We start from the raw sequence: 21,163 nt of genomic DNA, 5'->3' as shown, positions 1-21,163 counted from the left end.
CCTCCTCTACTCCCCTCTCATGAGACTCCACCTGGAGTGCTGTGTTCACCTCTGGGGCTATCAGTGTAAGAAGGACATGGACTTGTTAGAGCAGGTCCAGAAGAGAGACACAAGGATCATCAGAGAGCTGGAGCAACTCTGCTGTGAAGACAGGCTGAGGGAGCTGGGGTTGTTCAGCCGCGAGAAGAGAAGGCTCCAGGAAGATCTTATAGCAGCCTTCCAATACCTAAAGGGGGCCTACAGAAATGGTGGGGAGTGACACTTTATATAGGGAGTGTAGTGACACGACAATGAGTAACTGTTTTAAACTGTAAGAGGGTTGATTTAGATTAGATATTAGGAAGAAACTCTTCACTCAGAGGGTGGTGAGGCACTGGCATGGGTTGCCCAGAGGAGCTGTGGATGCCCCATCCCTGGAAGTGTTCACGGCCAAGTTTGATGGGGCTTTGGGCAACCTGGTCTAATGGGAGGTGTCTCTGCCCATGGCAGGGGGTTGGAACTAGATGAGCTTTAAGGTCTCTTCCAACCCAAACCATTCTATGATTCTGTGGTTCTTTGATTTCTCTTCTTCAAACCTAGCTCTCATCTTTTGCTGCCTTTCTCGGCCTCCTTCAGTCTGTGCATCTCACTCATCTTTTTCCTGTTTGTTTCTTCTCCATCCAAGGCTTTGGCATCACATTATAGAAAAAGCTTAATTCACACAGTTTGATACAAAACTGACCTGGACCTCACACATGTGGTTTGCTTAGAGGCAGGCCAAACTCTGTTCCTGTGGCATCTGTGTGAGGACTGAGAGCAGTCCTGACTGGGAGAGGACGTGTGATGATCAGCCTTTCTCTGCGGAGTATTTGGTGGGATCTAAGCCAAGATTCTTCTCCCCCACTAGCAATGGTGCTGGTGTTCCTGCTTCTCTGTAGTAACATATATATATATATATATATATATATATATAATGTTAAGAAGACCTGTTCAGTCCGTCATGCAATTTAAGTGGAGGACAGGAGTCATGATTTCCAAACCATTTGTCAACTCACTCCATGATTTTATAATCAGGCACTATTCAAAAACATCTAGAATTTAGCTGTTACTCTCAAATATTTCAATTTCTACATTGCTCACAGTCAGCAGTCAGTGAAACTGTGAGGCTACATACATACTCATGAATAAAACAATCCTGGTCCAGTTCTCTGGCCCAGAGGGCAAATGGCAAGGCATGGCTCGTGCTCTCATGGCTAAGCACTCCTCATCCAAACCGGAGTGGCCTCCTTCCCACTTGTGTTGGGAACACAGGAGCTGTGGGACCCTTCAGTCAAGGCCAGGCGTTACCTGAGGTGGCTGGTTCAGCCAGGGCAGGGTCATGCCTGCAGGCCTACCAGCAGTTAAGCTCAATGCATAGATCCATTCCAGCACCTGAGCCATTATTTCTGGCTGTGTTTGATTTCCTAGGAGAAACGCATAGTGTTGGATATTTTCTAAAAGGTGCCCTAAGATCCCTGAAAACAGAAATGACCAAATTGTGGCTGCTTTGGAAAACAGCATTCGTCCTTGCATCCGTTCCTGCACTGAACAACTTTCAGATAATTTAAAGCCAGACTTTTCCACCCACAGGATTTACTGCATTTTAAATCACGTTATTGAAAACTTTTAAAGGGAAGTGCCGCTTTATACAAGCATACAAAATACATTTGAATGCAGAAAGACCTGTCTCAGCTGCTTGGGGAATTGCGGTTCCCTGCCTTTGGCCTTGGGGAGAGCTTCAGCTCAGGTTTGGACTGTAACTCAGCCTGAAGCAGCCCCCTTACATCTTGCTTCTTTATCTGGCTATCATCTTTATAAAAGTGTTATTAATCACAGCAACATATTACTGTTACAGCTCTGAAGCTGACATAGTTGTGACAGGATACCTCAGCCATCTCGTAGCAAACGGGTTTCCACACAGCTCTGTAGGAGATGGCTCGACCACACAGGCCAAAGTCCATGGCCCTATTGCCGAGCAGCATAAGAGAAGTTCTTCCTGGTGACAGAATTAGTCTTTTAACAACCAGTAGGTAATTTCAGCTAACAGAACCACCTAGTAACTTTCATTCAAAACTTCACTTCCAGCATCTCAATGGACTTGAAGAAGACCTTACCAGAATCCATGGCTGAGAGACAGGGTTGGCTGTGAATAGAGATGGAAAAAAGAAGAGGTTTGGGAGACAAAATACAGTGCTGCTGGGCAGCAAGACTCTTTAGGAATGGAAATTACAGGTGCACATGTGAAGGGGTTTGAGCATCAAAGAATTTAAGTGTGTTTAATCTAATGAGCTTCACTGAAATTTAATCTCAGCAAGTATTGAAGACAAATTTTGTGCCAGAAGATTAATTCAGAGATAACGTCTTTCACAGTGAGCAAATGAAGGTAATTAGTTATTCAGGGAAACCAAGTACACCGAAAAACCTAGCAGTTAATATCTTAGGGGTCTGGCACCTTACAAAGGAAACTGAAGAACTGCAGAACCATGAGTTACTCAGGTGGCCAGCTGAGAATAAACTTCCTGGGACAGCGGTCAGACATTTTTGGTTTGCTTCTTTAACCATGGGTTTTGTTGGAAAATACCTCAGCTTTTGCAGAGATACTGAAACCCTTTTTAAAAACAAACAAACAAACAAACAAACAAAAACAACAAACAAACACTAAGATTTTCAGAAGAAGTTAACAACAGGTATGTAATAATTCAGTTTAAAAAGGAAAAAAAAATTGGAAAACATACAAGCTATTAAGAACTAGATTTTCCTTGATTTTGTTCTCTACATTTAGGCCATCATCCTAGACTTTGCTAGAAGCAATTTTCCTTAGTCCTCAGAAATATTATGCCTTCCATTATGGATTCATGTATTCCTCCTTTTAATACTTAAGTTGGACGCTGATCTTGCTTCATTTGTCTGAGGTCATTTTTAGATGATGTGTGATGTTATGACTTGACTATTCACAAGCAAATGAATTACTTACTGACATGCAGTAATCTCTCTAAACTTTATTTATGTGTTAGGCCCTGCCACAACTATGCATGCATACAAGACCTAATGTATGGGGAGGTTACTGGGAACTGAAATACCATTTGCATCACAAGTCTTCAGTACAGATGTGTAGTTCTCCATACTCATATTTCCATGTGATTAATTAACAGAAGTAACAGTAAAAATAATGGCACCGAGCCTATTTGAATTGTCAACAGTAGTGGGGAGGTAGAACGATGCAGGTGAGGGTGCATCCTCTATTTCGATACATTCTTGAAAAATGCCATTTGTTGTTGAGTTGCAGAAGGATGCTGAAGTTTTCATTGCATAGTAGTGTCATAACAGGGAGAGGCAAAACCAAAGTGAATGGGGTGGCTCAAGCATTACAAGGGCATGGTATTCTGCTCTTTATGGTACCTCTGGTCAGACATTCAGGCACCTGATCTTATAAAGAAAACTTTACAAAGAAAAGATAACATGTTCCTCATTGGTGCCTTTCTTCATGACATCCAGTTCTTAGCCTAACTTCAGCAAGTGCAGGGGCCAGCTGCCAAGATGGGCTGGATCCTGAGAACAAGCCCAACGCCACAAGGCTGAGTGGCGGCACACAGTTCCTCCTGGTGGGACGTCATCTCAGGGGTGCTGGGTTAGGACATTACAATCCCGAATTTGCTCAGGGTGGGTCTAGTGCATGACTGCAGTATGTTCCTAACAAGCCTGAACTTCTGCTGGAGTTCGCAGGGTGGTTAGGGAGTAGCAGCCGCGGGAGGCAGCGAGGGGAGATAGGGTTCATCTAACAACACCAAGTGGCTTTATTGTGAGCTTCTTTGTGCTGTAGTCATGCTCTGGCTATACTCTGCCTTTCTGGACCAGTTGTGTTAGTGCTGCATCATGGTGCTGCTATGCTGTCCCTGAAGAACTAGCGGGATAGCTGTTGGAATATCCACAGGTGATGTTTGCAGCAGGTTTCTGCTTGTACCTCATTTTCAGATTCAGTATTAATCTTTCCTAGCCCATGCATTTTGCTCCCATGGCTGAGAAGGGTTCTGTCAGTAAAAACTGGCTTGGGAGACCCAGGTGTTCTTTATTCTTCTAAACAACAACAACAAAAAAGAACTGACCAGAAGGCCCTTCAAATTTAATATCAAGTATGAGAGGCAGACAAAGAAATATTAAATTAAGTGCAGTATTTCTTTGGCATTCAGGTAACTTATCCTTCATCAAAGAGATACAGGACCATAAGAACACATCATAACTACTAGCACTTACAGCTTTACTCAGGAAAATTACTGAAGGTTGCTTAGATTCAACTTGAAAAATATTAGAATGGGATTCTTAATAGCAGTGAGAGATACAAAATGAATGGCTGTTTTGTGGACAATAAGCTAATCAAACAATGCCAGAATTGCATAGCTGGAAACAACAAGAGTGTTATCAGCTCGGTGCATGGATATAACTGTACAAGGTAAAGAGAGATTCAGTCTGCAGGATCTCTACCATCATTATTAGCAGTATTTTCTTAGCAAGAACATTCATTCTTTAAGGTAATATCAGTCGCATATATATATTTTTTCCCACTGATATCCCTGGCAGCTTCTGCTATCACATCTATTAAAAAAATCAGTTTCCTGTAGCTGAGCTACTGCTGGGTAAGAAGTTATTCTAGACTGCATTTTCCTTGAAGAGTGTGAAATGACATATTGGAAAGTAGATTATTGGGGATGAGCATTTCACACCCCAGCAGTAACATCTTCAACATGCAAAGTTCACACCACATAATAGGCATCATGCTCTGCTGACTACCCACAAGGGACTTCTTCCAGCAGCAATACATAAGAGAGCTCAAGTTGCCATCACTTTATTTGCCTAATGAAACTTTCCTTCTTCATTTTTTGGGGTTATAGAGAGATAGTATGGTTTAAAGGAAAGTTCTGTGGATAAAGTTTCTGTTCTTTCTCATCCTTTCTGAAACACAGAAATCCATGGTACAAAGGATTTCATCGTAGAGACATTTTTGGTAGAAATATTACTGTTTAAATTATAGCTATACATCTATTTAATCATGCTTCAACAATTGTAAATCAGAAAATACGAAGAGTTGTAGCAAGATGACAGTAATAGTTGATATCTTTAAAATACTTTGGAAAGTCATAAAAAGAAACATGCTGCCAACTTAACCTGTAAATGTCCTTGTGAGCTATTACATCTGGTTTACTAGGCAGTTGTGCAACTTTGCCCAAATGAAAGATAAAATGGGTATTATTTCACAAAAGTGATAATCATTGGTGTCATGCTGATGCATGTGGATCGAACATAAGTTAATCAGAACTTTTTTTCAGTACTTTGGCATTAATATATGTCTGAAAATGAAGTAAATTGATTACAGAGTGTGTCAGCCTACATTCAGTGACTACAGTTTGATTTTGACTCCCAGCAAGTTAAAAATAAATGGAAGAGAATAAGAAAAGAGAGACAAAAAAAAAAAAAAAAAAAGAAAAAAAAAAAGAGTGGATATGCCAGTCTGACATTGGGTTCTTACTGCCTGCATATTTGCTACGCTTTTGTATTTTATAGGCCATTAATATTATGGAGCGGACACTGCAGAAGTACGGAAGCTATGAAAAATTTGAACAAGCCACTGGAGGCAGCTTGCTGACCAAAAGCCGCATCTGGAATCACGTCAGGAAATACATGGTGAAGGAGGGCTGTCTTGGTGAGGTAAGTCATATGCCAGATCAGGAAAGAAGCCTTTATTTAGATCTTTCTTTATTTCAATGAAACTGTCTGCTCATGGCTGGGACAGGCGTACACTTCATTGGGTTAAAAACTGGCTGGGTGCCCAGGCCCAAAGAGCCATGGTGAATGGAGTTAAATCCAGTTGGAGGCCAGTCACTAGTGGCATCCCTGAGGGCTCAGCACTGGGGCCAGTTCACTTCAATATCTTTATCGATGATCTGGATGAGGGGATTGAGTGCAGTAAGTTTGCAGATGACACCAACATGGTGTCTTAAGTTGATCTGCCCGAGGATAGGAAGGCTTGACAGAGGGACCTGGGATATTCATGGGTAGTCAGCTGAATATGAGCCAGCAGTGTGCTCAGGTGGCCAAGAAGGCCAACAGCATCCTGGCTTGCATAAGAAGCAGTGTGGCCGGCAGGGCTAGGAAAGTGATTGTCCCCCTGTACTCGGCTCTGGTGAGGCCGCACCTCAAGTACTGTATTCAGCTTTGGGCTCCTCGCTACAAGAAGGACATCAAAGGCCCTGAAACATGTCCAGAGAAGGGCTATGAAGCTGGTGAAGGGTCTAGAAAACAAGTTTTATGAGGATCAGCTGAGGGAGCTAGGGTTGTTTAGTCTGGAGAAAGGAGGCTCAGGAGAGACCTTGTCATGCTCTGCAATTACCTTAAAGGAGGCTGCAGTGAGGTGGAAATTGGTCTGTTCTCCCAAGCACTGAGCAATAAGAAGGGGGGAAATGGCCTCAAGTTGTGCCAGGGGAGGTTCAGGTTGGATACTGGGAGAAATTTCTTCACTGAAAGGGCTGTGAAATACTGGAACAGGCTGCCCAGGGAAGTAGTTGAGTCACCATCCCTGGAGGTCTTCAGAAAACATGTAGATGTAACACTTATTAACATGATTTAATGGTGGACTTGGTAGTGCTAGGGGTCAAAGGTTGGACCAGATGATCTTAGCAGCTTTTTCCAACCAAAATGCTTCTCTGATTCTGTGATCTTAGAAATTACACATGGAAGGACTTGAGAGACTGGCTGGGAAGCCTTTCCTCCATAATTGCAATACTCCTTACATCATATTTTTCTCATGGCTTTGCCCAGTCCCAATTTTTGAACAATTCAGATGATGCATAGTCCTTCATATGGCTACTTGAATACTTCATGTATTCAAGTAGCCATAATGAAGTATGGCTACTTGAATACATGAATACTTCAGCCATCTCTGTGAGCCCGTTTCCTGATTCATATGTGCTTATTCTTAAATTAACCTCTTTTGGGAGTACCCAAGAGCGACACCCTTCCTTCCCTTTTTTTTTTCAGCTACTTGGAGAGTAGCACATTCCCATTTATTTGACAGTTCTATCCATTCTCTTGTATAAAATTATTACACCAAAGGTAAGAGAATTAAGAAAAGGCCAAGAAAAATAATCAGCAGCCCAAGAGACTGATTTATAGGAGTTTGCACAAATGAAAGTGACATCAGTGAATAAAAATGTCCAGAAGAGGTTTAGTTGGTTTAAGTGCTGTTTTTTCCTGACTTCAACCTTCTAATATTTTACAGTCCTGTGCAAACAAACTTATTTCCTCTACTTAGGATTTTAGACAATGTCTGACTGAGTTACATTGAATTACTTGGAAGAGTCAGACAAAACTGAGTGTAGGAAAAGAGAATTATTCCAAATGAAAACATCAGCTGACACAGTCCAAGACTTAGATGATATCATTAGCAGTGAATGAGACTGGAATAGGAGATAGACAAAATAGACAAGAATCAGTTTATAAAACTAAATTTAATTACTAAATGTAATAATACTAGGAGAAACTGCTAAAATCATTGCACCTTTTTGGGAGACTGTAATTTGACACTGATACCAGACTTTACCTATGTTTTTAAGCGTGAGGTTACCAAGCTATAGTTTGGAGAAAGCGGAAAAAAATACACAATTGAGATCTTCGCTGTGCTTTTATATCCCTTAGCGTTCATGTTTGTTTTGGTTTGTCTTCATGGAAGCAGAATGCTGCACCTTCCTGAAACATCCTACATCCTTCTTAATGAAACTTTTTGAAAAAGTACAGTTAAATATGTCTATTTAGTATTGCCTGAAATACTACAGAAGTACTCTCTTCATTTGAAGAAGCATTAATAAAGTTAAGTGGTACCAGTACTTTAAATCTAAATGCCTTTTATCCCTGGGTCCTTTTTTGTTAACTTTGATAGCAAAAAACAATCTCTCCTTTAGGTACTCTTTTGAGGAGTACTGCAGGGACTATCTTTAGGTAATACTTAAAGAACGAAAAATGCTTAATCTTCAAAGAGAGTTTCCCATCTCCCTTCCAGTCACTTGTTTAAAAATTCTTTTTAAAACTCAAACACCAAAACATATCAGTATGCACCGATTTCCTTCTCTGTAGGTATTTTTTTATTACTAATTTTCCAAGAGAAAACAGGAAAATTAGAATTACATTCCTGTATAAAACAAAACAGTATCAGCATTTTAATAAATATTTAAATTCTGCATCATGTACTGGGAGACAAAACACACAGTGCTCCCCCCCCTCCTCCATGTGATTTCAGAATTGCAACTAAGAAGGTTCCAGACAGCTAAGTTCAAAATAGTACCACGATAAGTAGACACTGTTCAAAAAATGTAATTTCTCTAGTTTACTTTGCAGCTGGTTGCCCCCCAAAACTAGTCAGTGTTACCGTATTTAATTTTGCAGTCTCATATCTGCCTGTGTTGAATCCCACCGAAGCTTGAGGGATTTATCAGAAGCATAGGTGACTACAACATGTCAGCAGAGTCAGGTATGTCTCTCGTAGGTTAGTTGCTGTCAGCAAGAACCATGAAGGGCAAGGGGGCCAAAACAAAAACAAAATATTGGAAAGGTCAAAGGGAAGTATAAAGCAGTAATGGGAATGAGAGGAGAACTCTGATACCTGGACTCTCTCATCCTCAGATTGTGGTCCATCTCACGGAGGACCTGCTTTCTCGAGCATCAATGACAGTGGTGAATGGCCGCCCCACTCTCACTATCAATATCTCCACTGCGAGAGAGCACTGGCTGGAAGGGATGCTGAGACACGAAATCGGTACGAGCATGACATCAGTTCTTCAGACAAAGGGGAGTACTTGCATGCATTTGTACTTATTCTGCAGTAATCAGCCAAGCAGTGTATATACACAGAAGAAGGGAACATTCCTGTCTAAAGAGCCCACGCTGTAGGTGTGCTAAAGGGAAGGAGAAACTTATTTATCACTGCACTACACAGTAGGAGGAAGATTATCCATTTGGGGGTCCCTAGGGTTCATGTATATTAATATTTTAGGTCAGGTCAGGAGAGAGCTTTTAAAGCGAGTCTACCGACTAGCCCCGCTCACTGCACTGAGGTTCACATCCCAAAGAAATCTTGGAGCAGACAAAGTGAATCCTTTCAGATGATGCTAACCTGGCTGTGCTCCAGGACATACCTACTGTGCTGCCACTGCTTGGGGATGTTTTGTTTGCGACACTGACCTAGCGCTAGTCTGGATTTAAAAAACTGAAACACAAATAGTCTGACTGTTCAACCTCAGCACTAGCCATTTCACTTCACAAATTTGCTTCTGTTATGTTGCATTGCTTGCAAATGTAGGCATGCTTTCGGCATGAAGAATTTACCCAGAGACCCCTAAATCCGTGCAGGATTGCATTTTTTTTTGTATTGCACAAGGCTGGCCCAGCCCTGTAGAAAATTTCTGCAAACTGTTCTGCTTAATTGCATCAAAACTACATAAATGTGGCTAGTGTCTGGATTTCAGCTAAAGAATAAGCCCTGTGTTTGCCCTGAAGCAGCTTTACTCACAAGGTAAGAGGACAGCAGCTTCTTCCAAGGCTGCAGCTGGGCTCTTTAGTCAGCTTCAAGAGGCAATGTTTCTGCCCACTGAACCCTTCCCTCCTTTGATTCTCCTTCCTTCTGTTCACCACAAAACCTAGTCTATGCTAGAGGCAACCAGCATGCAAGACAGTTTTGAAAATTTCTTTTCGTGGATTTGGGAACATAAATCTTGCTGACATTTGTGTTCATTCGGCATTTTGTGGGAGTTTCACTTTGCAGTCAGCAGGCGAATAATTGCACGTGTATCTAGCTCTGACAAAATTCTCTCTTGTAGATTAGGCTAAAGTTTGCCAATTTTTCCCCAAGCCCAGTTCAGAGTCCTGAAATTGGCATCTCCTTCAATATTTTATCAACGTTTCTTTAATCATTTGCTATTACTGTTCTAAGTCCCATATCCCTTTGTTTTTAGGAACTCATTATTTTCGAGGGTTTAACAACAACAGCCAGCCTTGGTGCAACTGGAACGGACGAAGGAAACATGGGTTGAAACCAATTAACCCTACAGAAGAAGGGCTAGCGAGCATTCACAGCGTCCTCTTCCGCAAAGACCCTTTGCTTTGGAGGGCTGCCCTGCTCTACTACACAGTCTATCAGGCTAGTCAAATGTCCTTCAGCCAGCTTTTCCAGGATGTGGGGAAGTTTGTCAAGGACCCCAATACCAGGTGGGATTACTGTGTACGAGCCAAGAGGGGGTGGACTGACACATCACAGCCAGGTGGGTTCCCTGTTTCTCTTATCTAGTTTTGTGCTTCAGGAAGTTTTCAGAATGTGCATAGAGCTCCTTCAACACAGTAAAACGTTTACAAAAGGGAGAAATGGGACTCTGATGTTCCTGAAATGAAGCAACAGGATTTCTGCTGTTGAAAACAAGACTGGAAATGCGCATTTTCAAGACATTCAAACTGAATCGGTAACCGATTTTTTGCTGAAAGTAAAGCAGAAGAAGCTCATTCAGTTTGACTTCCTTTCCTGTTTATTACAAGAATTATCGATCCAGATGTTCTCAGAGACTATCTTCTGTTTGATCTCTTTCTCTGGCTGGTGGGTTTAGCCTTCTAGTTAGTTTTTGGGAAGGTTTTCAAACTCTGGGATAAAAATGTAGTTTAAAAAAATAAAATTATTCTATTTACAGTAGTTTCTGAGAATATGCCTTAAACAAGCCCTTACAGATTGCAATTTATATCGTTTCCTTTTAGGCTGTTTCAATAAAGATCAGGTGTACTTAGATGGCATCCTCCGAATCCTGAGATATAGGGAGTCCATTGATTTCCACCTTCTGACAGCCCTTGGAAAGGTGAGTGGACTCTTCTTTACCTAAAGGATATGGTTTTATCATCTGAGTAAGCCTGCTTGCAAAGAGTTATGAGTCACTGTGCTCTGTTTTACTTTGATAGAAATCTCTGTTCCATACAACACCTGGAACACACACTGCAAGTTAAAAATATTTTGAGGTCCTAAGAATTCGTACCAGCTTTTCCTCATTCCTCAGTTATCAGATTAAGATTTTATGGTCGTACTTCTCAGACTTTCCTTTCCTCCTTTTATAGAGTACTACCTGACCTGCAGTACAATGGACTGCCTTGAGCAAGCAGGACAGGTACTAGATAAGGTGGTGGTCCTAGTAAGAATCTGAATTCACGGATTGATGTTAAGGCATCTTGTTACATCACAAAGGGAGAGGCAATACTGTGATTTTCATCTCAAATTCCTCTCACCGTTTTTTTTTTTTTGTTTGTTTGTTTCCAGAAATCATGGTCTGTCTTTTCCAGAATATGTTATTTCTAAATTCACAGGTCATATTTTCTGTCCGTTGTCATTGCTTGTTTGTTCCCAAAATGATAAACAAAACCATACTAACAGCATAAACTTTGTCAGAGTTCCTGAACCAATTCCTTGGATTGCTAAGTTTCCCCAGTTCCTAAAGCAGGGTTCATAGTCATATAAAACAGGATTCAAGTTAATATTACTCTTGCATTTAGAGCTGGTATACCAACATTTTTGCCTGCTTGGCATTCACTGGGTGATAAAGGGGCATAGCATATTATGATAGAGGCTTTTGGTCCACATTTAAGAAGCATTGCCTGTAGTGCCAGAAACATCCCTACTGGTGAACAGAACTACTTAAGTCACCGAACCAAGTTAGAAACCTCTACAAGAAATTGTGCTCTGTCAGATAAGTCTTTGCAGCTTTTTTCTCTGAAACTTCCTTTTTCCTTTAAGGCTGCTTAACTCCAAGCAGTTTCTACCTGCTAATTTGTACTGAACACATACCCTTCCTGCGCTGCTTTATCCCTTGCTCTCTTCGGAGGGACTGCAGTATTGTCAACCCGCTCCAAAAGTGTATCATCATTGCTCATATAATTGAAGATTCAATTGTAATCCACACAGAAGGCACCTATATTAAGGGTCTACAAGCAATTTAATTCTAGCAGTATGATGATTTACAAATGCTTGACTTTACAACCTCAAAAATCAAGGGAACTTAAAGGCTACTCTGATTGATTGCAGAAATGTGCAGTAAAAACAAAATGGAAATGCATCTGTAAGAGCACTGCCTGCTCTCAGAATCACAGAGTGGTTGAAGTCAGCAGAGACCTCTCAAGATCATCTAGTCCAACCAGGGTCAGCTGTCTTGCAGGGCTTTGAATATCTCCATTGATGGATATTCCACAGTTTGCCTTTGTCAGTGTTTTACCACCCTCACAGTTAAAAAAAAAAAAAAAAAAAAAAAAAGTGTTTTGTGTACAGATGAAATTTTGTGCCTTTTAATTTGTGCCCTCTTGCCCTGTGAGCAGTGAGCACTGCAAGAGAAGAGTCTGGTTCCCTCTTTGTTCCTTCCCATCAGGTACTTATAAACATTGGTACGATGCCCCCGAGCCTTTTCTTCCCCAGGCAGAACAGTCCCAGCTCTCTCAGCCTTTCCTCCTATGGCAGATGTTCAGTTCTCTCAGTCATCTCACTCCAGTATCTCCACATACTTCAGGAAAATAAAGTTGTGTTTTCCAGGAACGTGGACATGTTACAAAGAGCCTATGTAAGCCTGTTATAGCCTCTTTTGTTGTTGTTGTTGTGTTTGTTTTTTTTTTAATCTAATACGATATTTTTAATTATATGCGGTTAGGAAGACTACCCGTTGCCACAGTAGGATGAGATTATGTTTTTAATCTCCTCAGAACGTCATTTTTTTGTGGGTTTTAGCAATTACAGCAATCCCAATCAAACCATACCTTGAATCGCAGATACTTGTTTCTTGGTTGCAGCTAAAGTAGAAACCCCTAAATATAATTATGAGGTAAAAAAGGTCTTCTTTTTTTTTTTTTTCTTCTGAGGGAAAGAGTTGGAATTTAAAAACTGGACAGGAGAGAAGGTTCATATGTAATCTAATTTGGTTCTGCACCTCTGAGAGTAGATGGTATGATCTTGTATGGCTCCCCTGTATCTACTTCTAAATACAGTAATCGAGGTGTAATGCCCCACCATCTTCAAACAGCAGAATCAGTGACGTGAGTAAGCCTGGACATACGTACAGGTTCTTTTTTTAAAAAAAAAAAAATCAGGATGCACCTCGTTATTGCAGCTAGAAAAGCCTACATGTCTGCTCAGAGGCAAATTCATTCTCTTTGCAGACTTTGTTCCCGTTATCACCAGTGAGACATGCACCCCACGTCTGACCGCCGCTAAGGAGTGGGTTTAGCAATCTGGATTACACTCTCCTATCCTTCCAGAGAGCTCTTCAATGTCTCTTACACACTGGTGGAAGATCTGTGCTTACTTTAACCTTTTCTGAAGAGGAACCACCACCCGCTAAGAGGGCAGGCTGTTTCCAGGGAGCCCTGACAGTGCAGTGCTCGGTTCCATAGAAAAAAACATGGGTTAAAAAGGTTCAAAGGTGCAGGCTCCACTCTCAAGCCACCTGGCACAACCCTGCTGTGAGGAAATAGGATGTGCCAGTTAGTAACCAGGGCCAGGCTTGTGTTTTTGCCAGCACATATGCTCCTGTCTGTAGGGTGCCTCAGCACACGCAGCTTGTAGACAAGCAACAACCACACGAATTTCATCACACTGGATATTTGCCCAAGGAGACTGGTTCTGTGTTTGCAGGACAGCCTGAGCAGCATTGCACAGCCAAAGCATTCGTACTTTTCTGGACTATCACGTGCAGCAGCTTGAGCTATTGTGAGCGCAAAGACTTGAAGTCCTAGTGTTGCGAGGACATTTGTTGTCGACGGAAGGAAGACACAGACGCTCAATATGAGTGATCAGTGAACTTCGATTTATTGGATAGCTCAGTTGTCTTTTATCTAATTCAATATAATTAGCTCATACATATTGCAAAAGCTAAGCTCATGATTGGTTAGTGCATTTCTCTATTTTATCAGCTAGTTTCTCACTCCCATCAACCGAAATAACACAGTTAGTACTTTCCCAAACCTCCAACGGATATCGTGTCCTTGTGCCTGATTAGCTCCCAGACGTTACGTACTTTCTCAGACTCATATGAGCTGCGTTCGATACTTTCTTAGCTCGCGACCTCCTAGTTGCTCAACATTCACATGACCTACTTCACTTAACCATTCCTCCACATCCTAGCTTGTAGAATCATAAGACTATGGTAAAAGATCTCAGCTTCCGTTACAGAAAACAAGTAGTAGGCCTTGTAGCAGCTGGAAAAAAAGTTTAAAAGTGTCCCATCTATACCCAGAAGGCTTTGATGCCAAGAGGCAAAACTAATTTGTACCCTATTAAATGAGGAAAAAAAAACTGGGGGGGGGGGAATGCTTAAGGTTGCCCAAGCTGTAGTTAGTTTGTTACTAGAGGTGCATTTTAATTTAGCTTTGCATAAGCACATGTGATAGTGAAAACACAAATGAGAGTTCAGGTCACCTGGCACCCTGCTTTTCCCAAAGCCCAGGCCTGCCTTCTTCCTGTTCCATGCCTGTCTGCACTCCCTTTCCTGTTCCTCAGTGGCAGGCCCAGCATCTTCTCCATTCTCATATCGATCTTTCCACCTCTTTGAGAAGAGACCCCAGGACTCACATGTTCCATTTTTTCCCTCTGTATTCCTGCAGCTGTTGTAGGTCAGTCTCATTCAGGTTTCCATGCGTTTTTTCACTGGTATAATCAAAAGCAGAATCAGGAAGTATGTAGGCATTTGCTAAAATCACACTTTTTTTCACATCTTCCATTGAGGTACACATGCTTTAGGGTTGCTTTCTAAGGAACCTCACAAGCTTTTAAATCTCCCTGCTCTGAAATCTTCTCTCATCTACAAAAGGCAATTTAGAGCCACAGCAGAGAAGTAGCAGGACTACAGTGCAGAATTAACCCATGTCCTTCTTTGCAGATCTCGTATGAGGACGTGGACCGCCTGAAAGGATTGGCTGTGATTGAGAACATGAGGGTACCGCACTTTCTGCAAGATCATGCCCGGTATATGGAGCAGTTGGAAAAGATTATGGAAGTCAATGAGCTGACTGATGAGGAACTCCAGGATCTCATAAATTAACAGTATTAATCAACCATTCGCTCTGTGAAACTGAGGGTGTAGAAGTGGACTTCCTAGAGTTTACAAGAACGGACTTAAAAGGGGTGGGGTGGGAGGGAAGGGTGCCTAGAATACATGGAATTCAGAAAATGTCCCTTTGTGTTCCTTTTGCATTGTGGTTTTACACTGCTGTGTTTTGTTTCGTTTTTCTTCTAAGTGTGTGTATTTTTTTTTAAGTTTGGCTTAGGAATTCCTTTGCAGTGATCTGAGCACTCATCTACTCTATTTTGTAGGCTAGTCATAGTGCTTGACACTTTCTTTGGTAACGTACTACCTTTTCCCATCCAGATTTAGAAGTGGAAGAAAAGGGAAAAGGGAGATTCTCCTTTTGTCTATTCATATACGCCTTGTCTTCAGTCAGCTTTCACAGCTCATGGTTATTGCACTGTTGTAGATCTTGCTACATCACTGCACAACTCTTTCCTATTTGGTCATCACTGCAACAACAGCAACAAAAAGTAAAGAAACAATCACGGTGCACAGAAGCAGGTCTTTGTGCAATAGGATGAAAGCTCTGATTAAAAGCTATAAAGGTTGGATTTTTTACTAGGAGATTTAGCATTAAAAGAAAAAAGGTATCACTGCTTTGATAACAGGTAGCAAAAAGCAGCTACCTGTAAACAGGTGGCAAAGTTAGCATCTTTATCCCACCGGTGTGTTACAGTTCTGCATCTTTATTTGTACAGTACATGTTTCAAGAAGTCGAATTCTGGAAAGGGTCATCTTGCTTTGAGGATAAGTATAGCATGGCTAGTGAGTTCAGTACAGTAGCATTTTGGGAGGAGGCTTGGGCAGAACTGGGATTTTGTTACTTTTGTTATAAATAAGTTTGGGAATACAGGAACATAAGTCAGCACAGCAAGCAACACCCACTTCTTCTGCAGGTCACTCGAGCCTAGAGAGGATCAAGTCACTGTTTGAGCAGCATCAGGCCTCCAAACTGCAGAAAGCTTGAGCTCGCAGAGCTCAGTGCAGAAATGAGACATGGGGAGAAAAAAACAACTCACAAGTGTCCTGTTTCTGTGTTCCCACAGAAGCGCTACACCACTTTAAGCAAACTTACCTGTTTTAACTGCTGGTGCTACATCCAGACACACGTACAGAGAGCACGTCACTGTAAGGAATGGCTAGTCAAACGATAATCAGCTTACGTGATGTAGGAAATCTTACTACATAGACTATGTTTCCTGAATCCATAGTATTATGGCATTGTCAAGGCAAATTGAGTTTTGCACCTGGAAGTACTTTGACACAAAGGGTTTAGTTTTAGTAGGTAGTATTTTACTGGGATAAATCTGAACTCTTGGGAAGCTGTTATGGTACAAGAGCCTGGGTGAGAACAGGGGGTGGCCTTGGTGGAGCCTCTGTTGTTTCTTCCCCTACTTCCTTGGCCCACAGGTAACAGGCCCAGCATTGGAGGAGGCAAGTAGATGGAGCCAATGTTCTCTCTATGCCACCTTGCATGGATTTGAGCCCTGGTGTCCTTCTCTTCCCCATTTATCCTTGAATGGAAAAGAAGGAATAACCCTCCCACCTTCCCCAGCCTTATTTTACACCCAGGACATTAACAGCCATGACAGCAAAATCCTGAGAACATGTTTCATGACAGGAAAATACTAAAATCCAGGAGGAAGAGTTCTCAGTTGGCTAAGGGGCCCGAAGGTTTTTGAGTAATGCCACAAAACCAACTGCCTTTTAGCTAGTATTGCAGTGTGCGTGCAGCAGCTGGCTGACAGCTTCAAAAAATAAGATGCACTCAACAAGCATAAATTTACTAAATTTGGTTACTTTCAAGGCAAGGACCAAGAACTCTGCACAGGAGCCTTAATTTTGTGTTGTCGGTGTTGTTCACAATCTAAAAGCCTTTCAGCCTCTGTATGCTGAAATAAAATCCCTTTTTCTCCCCCTCAGACTGTCTAGTTTGGTCACTTGTAGCTTTGCCTGCAGAGCCTTGTTTTAGAACTGGACCGGGCAGACAGCCTAATGGGGGCAACTTGCAGTCCTGCACCCTTGGTATCTGGATTCAGATCTGGGCTCTTTGCTGGGAGTAGAAAGAAAGCCAGGTGTGGCTGAGGTCAAGTCAAAGACCACAGTCAAAAGCCATCTTCAGAGTAAATCACACAGAGATCATTTAAGCTACAAAGATTTGGGCTCACTTTGCAGATCCAAGGGTACATAAGAGGGCCAGGCCTTTACAAAAAAGACGGTTTTGAATAGGTATTTTCTTACTATGGAGAATTTCCTTCCTCCGTTTACTTCTACACCAAGTGCTTTGTCCCTTACCCTGGTACTTGTGTGCTATGAACTACAGATATTTGCTGTCCCAGGTCCCTGGAACCAGGAGGCCGTGTTGCCACCCTGCTTTGCCACAGGATACCATGCCCACCGCCCTTCCTCCAGCACCCTCTTCCACTGCCCTGGAGCCCTAAATGCTAGCGCAGGCCTTTCTGCTTTACTACCAAACTTGTCTCATTTTCCCCGAAGTCGTTGAACTACTTCTGTTCTCCGTTATTCTAGAAATAGATTTGCCTAGTGCAAGGTTTGTCTGGAAGTAGTCACTATAAAGATATTACTGTAGCTGTAGATGAAAAACCTGCCAGCTTCTGTTTTGTCAGATTTGTCCTTCCGCCTTTGTAAGTATTTCAAATTTTGAAGCGGAGCTTTTGTAAGTTTTCCTGAATTTCCTCCCCTCCACACTGTGATTAGCCTGGTTACTACCTTATGGTACTGAAGTTCTGTAATAAAGTTTTTGGATGGCAGTGCACGTGAGCTTGTGTCACTACCAAGTTTCGTGATGTCAGTGATGTGACTGTGCCTTTTGTAGCTGTCTGGTCCAGTTGCTTTGCTGTATGAATGTCTCATTACTTCTGTGTTGTTCCTATAGAGAAACATGGCCAACTTTGGGAAGGCCACCCTGCTTCACCAGACCCGTTTTCAAGGAATTTTTATACAAGTTTTACAAATAAAACTAAATGAAAGAATGACAGATTAGAGTACTGTAGCGTTACTCTCTTCGGGCAGCATTGCTTTACAGCTAGCTGGACATCCCAAGCTGCACGTGAAGGCTTTCTGGCACACAGTTTTGAGAAACATCACTTAGGGCAGGACTCTGCTGCCTGAACCCTGCTCCTGGTGGTAGCACAACAAGGGCCGGAGAGGCTAAGAGCAGACTCGATGGTGTGAGGAGCAGGGCTGGAGGTGCAGGAACAGGCCCAGGCCACGCCACTCCTTGTGTGTGGTGGGGCAGGGTGGAAGGAGGCCCTGCAGAGGGGACATGTCTCAAGTGGCTTGTGCAGTGCTGTGGGGCTTCAGAGGATAACCAGAGCACACATACAAGCAGCAGCCCCCTTGCACAGCTATTGTAGTGGCAGAGGTCCTAGCCCAGCAGTCCCGAGTTGTGCTTGAAGGTTCTCATGGATACATTAGGCCCTACTTTTACCTCATGCCATATACCAAATGAGACAGGCCAGGCTGTCCCCTCCACCTTACTTGGTTATTTCTTCTCCATGGATTTTGTCTTGGTCTCTAGTACTTATTCTTCAGGCTGCCTTAATTTAATATCCCAGTCCTTCACCTTCCTTTTTATCTCACAAAACTGTTCACTACCACATCATCCATCCCCGAGCCTAGAAAACCAGACAAGTAGCTTCCACCCACCAGAAAAATCCATACTTGCTCTATGACTCAGCCTCTGCCGCTTCCACCCAATATTTCCAAACAGAGGCCCCCTTTATTTTGTCTCTGGAAGCTCTGCAGCTCCCAGAAAAGCAGCTTTTCCAGGTTCTGGCAATATATCTCACCAGCTGCACAGGACCACGAGGAAAAGCACCCAGCTGTGCTTCACCTCTCCACCTGCTCGCCATCCCTCCTCCTTTCCCAGCTCCTCTCACAGCCCCATGCTCCCTCACCTCCCAGCACCTTTGCTCAGACATCTCCCCACCCTTCTCCTTAGGGCCCTCTGCATTGCAGCTATGTCCTAGACATACAGTACTTTGGTGAACCCCCACCAGCTCCCTGGTCCCCATGCATGTGGGATTTCTCACACATTCCCTCCTGCCCCCAGCCCTTTCAGGCTTCTTCCTGAGTCCCTGACTGTCCCAGGGGAAGTCCCTTTGAGGAAACCAGTAACAAGCTGGGGAAACATCCTGCTCAGAAGCTGTTCATTCGGAGTTATTCATTATTCAGGAAAACGAGTAACATTCCTACAGTGAAAAGAATCAGGTTAAAGTTCCCATAGACCAGATGCCCAAGAAGTGCTCAAGCAGTAAGACAAAAGGGATACAAAATAACTGTCCCGCTGCATAGCAGCGCCTGTTGTCTGCCAGTGTGCAAGATGATGGAGGTCTGAAGCTGTGATCTGGAGAAGGAAAAATTTCCTTGAAGGCCACTGCCTAAAAACTGGTGGGAACTTGCTCTGAGAGCTGGTGCACATTGTGTTATCTCCTCACACGAAGTTTGTGCAACACTGCAGTTCTGGTCTGTGCACATTCCACCCTATTTTCCTATTAAACAAGGCCTGTGTTTTCACACAGCTGATAAGGAGACACCCTGGGACGCCCCTCAGACTGGGAACATCTCAGCATGCGGGGTTACAAGATGGCCAGAAGGACGGGCCAAAGAACGACCCAGCAACTTCCTTCCTAAAAGTACCTTTAACCCGTGAGCACTCTAGAGTAAATCCTTTTAGTTACGCTGATGTCACATGGAAGCTGTTTTGCTTCCAGATAGGAAGGTAAAAAGGACTTAAAGCTTAAAACCCTAAAAACCAAACAAACCTCATCTTATAACCAGGCAAATCCACTTGAATGTGCATGTGTCTTTATATTACATACTACCCTACAATGCGTGGCCTTTCACGAGAGGCACCTAATCATGGGGTTGAGCCTCCTGACACCACCCGCAACCAAAGCAGGAATTGGCAGCAGACAACACCTTTCAGGGAGCTACAGGAGGTCTGTAACAACAGCTCGTGAGGGTACGCCTGCCGTTCCCCGACACAACACAGATTGTCACTAACTGCAAATTTATAAGCTGTTATGACTTACTGCCTCTCAAAGCATCCTTAAGAAGAAGGGAAACGATGACCCAAGAACATGCGAATGAGCCCTGACTTCTCCAGTTTCCTCACTTCCAAACTGTATCAGTACCAAGAGGTAGAGCAAGAAGTTTTAGCTGCATAGAAACTCTATATAAAAGTATGAAAACTCAGAAGGCCAAGAGCCTGCGTGGCTGGTGGCTGAACCATTATCTGTCCTTTAAAGGATGCTGATCACTGATTTCTGCGAGGGCTTAGTGCCAAGACCCACGCTGTTAACCTTGTTTGATCAAGCTCACACCTTTGCTGAACCTGGATATATTCAGCCTACTGCTGTCACCACCAGGCTCTTGGAAATTCATTTCCAGGACAGTTATTTGTGTTTGCTCCTTAGAGCTCCCCAAAACATCCCTCATGTATCACAACTCCTTTTTCCAAAAATTTACATCCCTGTTTAGTTTAACACTGCAAAGCCATAAGACCAAACTAACACTTGCTGAATAAATGTGCTTAATTGTGTAATCCCACAGAACAAGGCAGAGGCTTTGCCCTGAAGTAAACAGGTCAGAGCAAACAAGAAAGGAGAATAATTGGCTGTGCGTATTTTAGAAGCCAGGGGAGATCTGGAGCTGGCACATGGTCAGGAGAAGAGAGGAGCTGTAAGAAGCAGCCAAATCTCACCTCCAGCAGGCAGGGAAGGGCTCCAACACCCTTCATCATGCACAAGTGAGCTGAATTGCCTTGCAGAAGTGACTATGCTTCGGAAAAATAAAGCTGTACCTAAATGGTCTATAGACACGTGATTCAACCTCGGACATAACCCCAGGGAGAGGAGCCCGAAGCATGTAGGTGCAGATTATATTTTAGGCCATGGCTACAACAGGTCTTTTGCAAGTCTCCCTGTTTCTCTCTGCACCATCTCCCTTGTTGCTGCTTCCCTCAGCACTGCAAGGGGAATAAAGCCACAGAAATCTGGGCT

At 42.8% G+C, this 21,163-nt stretch overlaps 1 protein-coding gene across 4 annotated transcripts in view; it reads left to right on the top strand.

The window, feature by feature from the left end:
- Nucleotides 1–15,168, top strand: part of MATCAP2 (microtubule associated tyrosine carboxypeptidase 2) — a 32,265-nt gene extending 17,097 nt beyond the window's left edge. For 3 of the 4 annotated variants that reach the window (XM_082755301.1, XM_082755300.1, XM_082755302.1), the window contains 5 exons: nt 5,575–5,718; nt 8,686–8,818; nt 10,014–10,319; nt 10,801–10,898; nt 14,949–15,168. In XM_082755301.1, the coding sequence (XP_082611427.1) occupies nt 5,575–5,718; nt 8,686–8,818; nt 10,014–10,319; nt 10,801–10,898; nt 14,949–15,110 (843 nt within the window). In that variant the 3' untranslated portion in view covers nt 15,111–15,168. Of the gene's footprint in view, nt 1–2,643; nt 2,706–5,574; nt 5,719–8,685; nt 8,819–10,013; nt 10,320–10,800; nt 10,899–14,948 lie in introns of those variants that run through there. The other variant, XM_082755303.1, reaches the window with a different exon arrangement.
- Nucleotides 15,169–21,163: the final 5,995 nt, after the last annotated feature.

Source organism: Aythya marila (genome assembly GCF_965140915.1).
Source record: "Aythya marila genome assembly, chromosome: 2".
Lineage (NCBI taxonomy): Eukaryota > Metazoa > Chordata > Aves > Anseriformes > Anatidae > Aythya > Aythya marila.
The sequence above is the reverse complement of the archived record's forward strand: the minus strand, read 5'-3'. Positions and strand labels throughout refer to the sequence as shown.